This window comes from Engraulis encrasicolus, chromosome 13, assembly GCF_034702125.1.
Source record: "Engraulis encrasicolus isolate BLACKSEA-1 chromosome 13, IST_EnEncr_1.0, whole genome shotgun sequence".
Classification (NCBI taxonomy): Eukaryota; Metazoa; Chordata; class Actinopteri; order Clupeiformes; family Engraulidae; genus Engraulis; species Engraulis encrasicolus.
In genome coordinates this window covers 49,689,720-49,698,196 of record NC_085869.1, presented here as the reverse complement: position 1 = coordinate 49,698,196, position 8,477 = coordinate 49,689,720, and the positions used below count along the sequence as shown (strand labels likewise).

The following is an 8,477-nucleotide window of genomic DNA, read 5'->3' as shown; positions in this document are numbered from 1 at the left end:
TTGATGGGGGGCTGGCAGATTTATTTCAGGGGGTTTTCTCAGACTGTTTAAGCAGGTTTTTGAAAAAAAAGGTTTAGAAACAACCCAATATTTATTTTAAGAGTCATGCTATGAATATTATTTGATATGGTCTGTGTCCTTTTTTTCCCCTCCTAATCTTATATTTTATTGTTTTACATGGCTAAACAGCACTGCAACTTCCATTTTTATCTTTCCAGTTTCCATAGTTCCGTAATTTCCAAAAGCTGCAGAAGTGCTCTGAATGTTACTGTACTGTAATTTTGACCTGTGAAGTACTTCTCTTAAATTGCGCTGTTGCTTGGAGACAAAGCTTACTTTTTTGTATGAATCACCTCATTTGGGGAACCTAGTTGGTTTTGGGTGACGGAGCATGGTGTCACCACCGGATGTGATGTGTGGCCCTCGCCTGCAGTAGATGGAGACTAGTGTCACCCCGGAGGGATATGAGTGCCGTTTGTCAACAGTAGAAAAGTTCCATTTTGAAGCAAAGCGGGATAAAAGACCACCGGTTTGACTCAGAAATAAGTGGTGTCTAGGTCGATGCCACCCGATGCAACTTCACCTGATTCCAATGAAGTTTTCAATGTTCAACCTGCTTAAAGTGAATTGAGATGTTGATTGCTAAAAGGGGTTTGACGTCACATGGAGAGGCCCCATTTGTCCGTTGGTGACTGAGCCTGGAGGAGACGAATGGTGTCAGCACGGGATTTGTGTGGCCTCTATGGTAGCTGATAATGAGATGACTCAACTCACTTTCTGGAACTAGCACTGCTCAGCCACCCACCTGCTTCACACATGCACGCACGCACGCGCGCTCACACACACACACACACACACACACACACGCTCAAACACACACACACACACACACACACACACACACACACACACACACAGAGAAAGCACCATGAACACATCTCAGGGCACGAAAAGGGGCCCATCAAAACTACCATGGGTTATCCATAGGTCACACACACACACACACACACACACACACACACACACACACACACACCAGATATGTCAGCACATTCAAAGGCATGAAAGGGAGCCTATCAAAGCAACCAAGCTTTGTCCAGCTCTAGATGGGATCAGAGAGGAGTGGAGTGGAGTGGGCTTCAGTATGATATGGTGTGGCGTGTCTGTATGGGCTTCAGTGTGATATGGTGTGGCTATGGCGTGTCTGTATGGCTCATGCCCACTACCTAACCCCTGAGTGAATCAGATGCCATGCTGCTGACTGTGCGGCCTGCCTGCCTGCGTCTCTGCCCTGGAGGATCTGTACCACAGGTCTGGGTTGGCACGGGACAGCACTGATGGCTGGGGAGAATGTGTGTGGTTGTGGGTGGGGGCCATTAATTCATGACTCACACAGAAGCTCCCCCTTTTCATGTGCAGAGAGAGGGATGAGAAAGTGATCAGTGTGGTGCGCAATATGCTGCCATTGCCATGAATACATTGATATAACTTTGATTACATTTAATTTGATTTGTTTATATTGATCAACTGCAGACATCACATCATGCAGATGAGAACTATTCTACTTGTGGTCCCAACTTCCACTTTCTTCTTTATTTTTTAACCAGTTTTTTATTTTTATAATGAGTCTATATATGAATGTATGCGTTTTTTTTATCCAGTCAAAATGGGTTCGTTGTAGGCATTTCGTCTCTTGTGAAGAGTGGAGAGGCAAAACATACTCAAGCTCCGAAAATAATTCCAGTTGCCAAGAACTTTCAGTAAAGTTGATGATGCACTACTAGGCAACTTGAGCAACACTATTGGGCAACAATACTGTGAGATTTTATCTCGACAGTTTATCACTACAACACTTTTATCAGGAGAACTTGGATCAGCAGAGTTTTTGTTATTGTTTCATCAGAAAATGAAAGAGCCAGTCATGTCGTTGCCCAGAAGCGTTGCTCAAAACGTTGCCCTGTGTATCATCACCTTCACTCTTGAATTTTTTATTTTATTTTTTTTTTGTATTTTGGGGGGCTTTTCAAGCCTTTATTTTTAGTTTTATACGACAGGAAAGCGAAGGTGGTGACAGGAAGCGAGTTGGGAGAGAGAGATGGGGAAGGGTCAGCAAACGGCCCGGGTCGGGCGCATAATAGACGAGTGCCCTAACGTTAGTGCCACGGTAGGGCCATTCCCTTCGCTCATGTACAGTATATCACAAAAGTGAATACACCCTCACAGTTTTTGCAGATTTTTGGGTATATCTTTTCATAGGAAAGCATTACAGAAATTTCACTTTGTCACAATGATTAGTGACCTTTTAACAACTTATTTAACCGCTTAAATGTCTTGTTCACTCAGAAAAAAACTAAATACAGCCATTAAGGCAAATTTGCTTATCTTGGTCTCAAGATCGATGAACAGACCAAGGATATGGATCACTGGAACCATGTTGTGTGATCTGAAGAGACCAAGATAAACAAATTTGCTTTAGATGGTGTCAAGCATGTGTGGTGGTAAACAAGTGAGTTTTACAAAAAAAAGTGTATCCTATCAAAAGCCAAGAGTGGTAGTGGGACTGACATGGTTTGGGGATGCATGGATGCTGGCAACATTGGTAATCTGAAATACACCTAAAAGAAACATGCATGTCAAAATGCACTGTGACTACTGAAGGAGATCATGATATTCTCCATAGGATTGGATTCAAATCTCACACCAATCTATTTAAGCCAGATGCAGACTCAAAATGTAAAATTTCAATGCAAAATAAGGTTGAAACGCACACTGATGACCTCCCTTTTCATCCCTTTTCATTTCGTTTCATTTCGAGACGATTCGAGCCAACACAGCCCCTTCTCTACAGGATTTTCATCTGGGGTGTACTCACTTTTGGGTCTTGAGACCAAGATAAGCAAATTTGCCTTAATGGCTGTATTTAGTTTTTTTCTGAGTGAACAAGAAATTTAAGCGGTTAAATATGTTGTTAAAAGGTCACTAATCATTGTGTCAAAGTGAAATTTCTGTAAGGCTTTCCTATGAAAAGATATACTCACAAATCTGCAAAAACTGTGAGGGGTGTATTCACTTTCGTGATATACTGTATAAGCAACTGACCTCGATGAATCGGACATCTTCACAGACTTGTTTTCTCATCCAGCTCTTTCATCTGATTCTCTTTATCCCAACGCATTCCGCAGATCTGCTGTAGCAACAACACGGGCACAGGCAGGAAGAGGCCGTCGCTTTAGACCAGGGAGGTGAAATATAAGGCCCAGCTGAATATGGCCCGCCAGATGGCAAACTTGTGGAGGGAAAAACCTTAAGAGTCAAAAAATAAGAAAATCAATGGTGCTGCAGGTGTTTGAGGTGTCTTTCTTGATCACAATTTTCAGCCAATGCCAATGCCCAATGCCCACGTTTGTCTGTCTGTTTGTTTGTCTGTCAGCAGGATAACTCAATGAACAAATTTTACTGAAATGTGCTGTAGTTTTTGGAAATGGCAAAAGGAACAAGTGATTACATTTTGGTGGTGTTTTGGATCCAGGAAGCTTTTAATCTATAGTAAAATTTGTTTTCACAACTGCGGGATAGGGCGAATTTTGACATGCCAGTTTATATCTCCACAAAAACAAGGCAGAAAGACTTGGAAAAAAATTGGGTGTAACAGTCAAATGTTCTATCAGTCAAATGTTCTATCAAACAGCTTCCTTGGCGGAGGTCTGCACTCTCTGAGTGCATTTCTAGTCCCGATATGAGGCAGAATTTTGCAATATTTTGCAATAGCATGACTTTGTCCGACCCGCCTTGAGATCAAATTGACTGCATGTGGACCTCTGAACCGAAATGAGTTTGACACCCCATGCCTTAGATGTAATGCCTTGCCAAGCATTTTGTAAACACAACAACATTGTTTCCTTTGCTTCCCTTTCCTCCGAGGCCGCTCGCTCATTCGATTGGATGAATGAGGGAACTGGGGCTCGTTAGCGAGTCATTATTTACAGGGTTCTTTTTTTTCTCCATGCCGCTGAAACAGAATTTGCACGACAGTTTTTTTTTAGCAGGTGCTGCTGAATCAGGCTCTCACACACACACACACACGCACACACACACACACACACACACACACACACACACACACACACACACACACACACACACACACACACACACACACACACACACACTAACAGCATTTATAAATAAAACTTGTGTGTGTGTGTGTGTGGTGGCTTTTGCTGATGTTTCAGCTCTTCTTCAAATCCCTCAGAACAAACGACAAATGGGGGATTAAAAACAGTAAACTACACTACTTTGCCTTCACATTATTAGGTCACACCGTTCCCAAAAGTAAACAGCTATTCCTTGCATTGCGATTCTTCAGCGCAGCAATTTAGAAACATTGTTATGAGATTCAGCTTTTTGTTCTCACGGTATTCCAGTCGCATCATTCCATGGCTCAAAGCAGAGGCAGAGTTCTTCCTCATGGTTTCTCTGTCTCTTCATATCTCCCTCTCTCACTCTCTCTTGCTCTCTCTCTCTCCCTCCCTCCCTCTCTCTATATATATATATATTTTATCTCTCTCAACCTCTCACTCTTTGTCTTTCTTCCTCTTTGTCACTTTCTATGCCTCCCTCCATTCTCCATCTCCCGGTCTCTCCCCTCTGTATCTTTGCTTTCCTCAGACGGCCTACAGTGACACACAAAGAGGCCGGCTGATAGATGTGCTGCCTCCTCAGTGCCAGCGGGCAGCAGCGTAGCTTTGCTTGGCATGTGGATAGGCAGAGAGTTGCCATCTGGGGCTGAGTGAGTCAGCACCACCAAGCTGAAATCACTGGAGTAGACTGGGGGTAGGGGTGGGCGATAGGACGATATAAATCGTGAATCGTGATATTGAGTACAAGATCGTCTCGAATCTGCCAAAGTAAAGAAATCGTAGACCCTATAGATCGTCATGCAGTGAGGATGTTATCTATGAGTATCAAAGTGATGTTTACTTACTTGTGTTGTTGTCTTCACTTTTATTCTTAACATTATTGTATTCCAACTGTGCACATTATGAGAGTGTAATCAGTGTGTTAATATTTTATTAACTGCAAATTACAAATTGCAAACATCAAAATTGATTTTTGCTGTTTTTATTTTTTTGTATGGAAGATCGTGATAAAAAATCGAAATCGATATTTCATGTTAAAAAATTGTGATGTGACATTTTTGCCATATCGCCCATCCCTAAGTGGAGGGAGTGAGAGGGAGAGCGAGTGAGAGAAAGAGAGATGGAGACAGAGAGAGAGAGCGTGCGATAGAGCGAGTTACGTCACAATTAACTTACAATGGTTTCTGAAAGCCCAGGCCAAGTGAAGTATTTTTTTTATTGCCATTTCGGCCATATGCCGTACTGTACAAAGACAAAACAATGTTTCACCACCGGTAATAGTTGGGATGCATGCATCTGTTCAAGCACAATACAGACCAGACAGATATGGCACAGCCTGCTGTAAGCAGCCACAAAGACAGCGTATGAATCACACCCACACAGTGTGCACACACACACACACACACACACACACACACACACACACACACACACACACACACACACACACACACACACACACACACACACACACACACACACACACACACACACACACACACACACTCTTTCAGATGCAAAGGCTGTTGTCCCTGTAGTTTTTTTCCCTTTTGTTGACCTGAATGGGAAAATGTCTCTCTTTGTCAGCTGTTACTTAAATGTTGTCATATAATCATGAAGTCCTTCTCATGACCTTGCCAAAGTTGACAATGACCTTTGGGGGTGAGAGGTGAATCACTTTCAAACTGCTCACATTCACATTCGGCTCTTTTCCACTGCCTGTTGGCTGAACCAAGCTGAGTCGTCGCTGTGACTGCTGGACCACATGCATAAATGACCCCGATGGCACAAATAGACCAAACGCGACATAACTTGACAAGCGATTTGAGTGACTGGAGGCGATTTGCGCGACAGTATGTAGTTGGACTTCAGCGAATATTATGCAAATTAGTTATGATGTGGTTCAGCGACAGCCGGCACTGCAAATTGCGATATCGGAATGCTTCCATTCTGCTTTTAACTGGCATACTCTGTCGGCTCTATCACTCGTGTTGCTCTTGCTACCCTGTCGCTTATTCATGTCGCCGTCTGTGTGTTCGCCCGGTAAAGATGGAGTAGTGTTGGCTATCCGACTCTTAAACCCAGGCCTTGTGATGTACCAATCCTAGTGATGGTCACTCCATGACGGGTGGCGATATGATCAGTCTGCTTGCCCGAAAGCCTGTCCTGTGACTGTACCTCTTTTCAGTCTTACTGCACCAACGCATCAAAAAGACACAAAAGCTAGAAAGTGTCACTGGACTATTTCAGATTTAGAATGACACGAGGACCGACAAAAGCCTCAGAAACGACCGTTAATATGCAAGCATTCCAACATTCCAATTAGTTGCTGTGGATGTCTCTGAACCGCATTGTTACTCGTCATCATAATATTTGATGAAATACAACTACAAACTGTCACTCATGTTGCCCAAATTGCCTTCATCTCTTAAGTCACCAGCTCATCTATTCAAAGTCAATTAAGTCAGATGATATTGTCGCTCTTGTCACCTTTGGTGTCTTTGAAATCCACTTTTACTCTTACTGAGACCAGTGCTGTAGGTGGTTGGTGTGATATCCATCTCTTGATAATCCACATGCTTCCTGCAGATGAGGACAGTACTATCTAGGCAAGATGCATCATGTCTTATTTCCATTTAGAGACGGAGAGTGAGCGACAGCGAGACAGAGAGGGAGAGAGACAGAGAGGGAGCGAGAGAGATGCTTCAGAAGGTAAATGGCTGGGGTGAGTGGGAGGAATATGGAGTACTTTCCCAGGGTGGTGCGAGAATCAGTGGGCACATTTGTTCCTGCCATCATCGTGACATGACCGGCCCTCCGACACACTCACTTGTGTCTCTTTCCTACGGGCACAGCAGTGGGCCTCATTGCTATTCTGCATCTTCATGATTAATCCAAGACAAATGCTCAAAGAGATGGGGTGGGCACAGATAGAGAGGGAGAGAGACCCGCAGAGAGAGGGAGAGAGACACAAAGACAGGGAGAGACGGAGAGAGAGAGAGAACGCACACATAGTGAGAGATCACGCAAAGGAAAGAAAGAAGGAATAAAGAAGAGGGAAAAAGCCCACACCTTTTCTCTCTGCTCACATATCCCATGATGCCCTCTTCTCTCCGTGGGCCCTTCCTTCCTTACTTCCTGTGGGAGGCCCCTCATTCATTAGCCATGCTAATCAGGAGCCACATCAAACAGGAATGGGGAGGCCTGAGGCAGGGCAACAGTCGTGTAGCTGCAGCAAGTGACAGTGGTGGCGGTGGCAGCAAGCAAAGCTATCTTGGTGACTGTGAATATGCATTTTGTTTCCACACGCCCACGGGGGGCCAGATAAAACGGCTAGATCCTGTATTTAGCAGGCTCACCTTCAGGCTTCGGCAGCAGAAGCCCAGTGAAGCTGAGCCGGGGGTGGATTGGGGTTGGAGTTGGGGGCGGGGGGGTGTAAACAGGTTGCCAAAAATTGCTCAGCGCTCAGCGAGCATTAGCTTATTGCTGTCGTCATCTGTCGCGTCCCGTAATCTCTCTCGTTTCCCTCCACCCCGAGCAATTTGTCTAATGTCGCGGGACGTTTATTGCATCTCTTTTTAATGCTCATTTTAATTTATTTATCTTTTTTTTTTTTAGGTGGGGTGGGGAAAGGCGGCGGGGGTGTATTTTGTGGAATGCCATTGGCAGTCGATGTGAATAGGGACATCAACTAGCTGGCTGTTGTGTTAGGCAAAATGTAATTGGATGTGATTGTGAAGCGGTCTAGTATTTTGTGCCTGGTGCTTCCAAAAAATGATGATCATTTTAAAAGATTGCCACAGGTGTGTGCATGTTTATGTGTGCATGTTTTTGTGTGTGTGCATGTGCACACCCAAGCACCGTTGTGTTCCAATCTCATTTGTTTTCCAAATACTCCCAAAGTAGTTTGCTTCCATCCTGAGTATTCCACCACGTAAATTTAGCAGACGGCCAGAGGTTCCAGCTGAATTGGAAAAAGTTTCTGTGATCCCGTCCTTCTTTGTCCAGAGTTGAACATTTTTTTTTGTGTGTGTCCTTTCTCTTCTTTTCTTCTCTTCCTGTCGTTCTCAGTGACACGGAGGGCCGAAAGCTGTGTAAGAAAGTGAAGGTTGACCCCAGCTCCAAGAAGACTGGAGTGGAGATGCTGCATTACAAGTGAGTAGGTCAAGGAAATCTCCCATGGGCAATAGCAGAGCAGCGAGCAAGGGGCGAGGTGCTGTCTAGACTCTGATGTGATCTGTCTGAAGCCATCATAGCTCTAGCACCTCTGCAAAAAAACAAAAAAACATGATGGTTTGATGGCCATTCAAGGGCAATTCCACAAAATGTAAACCTTTT

At 44.2% G+C, this 8,477-nt stretch overlaps 1 protein-coding gene across 1 annotated transcript in view; it reads left to right on the top strand.

Annotated features, from left to right (window-relative positions):
* The window catches only part of pdia5 (protein disulfide isomerase family A, member 5), an 85,047-nt gene that overhangs the window by 24,409 nt on the left and 52,161 nt on the right, over positions 1-8,477 (top strand). Inside the window, exon 4 of the mRNA XM_063214196.1 lies at positions 8,211-8,294. Within this exon, the coding sequence (XP_063070266.1) occupies positions 8,211-8,294 (84 nt within the window). The remainder of the gene's footprint in view (positions 1-8,210; positions 8,295-8,477) is intronic.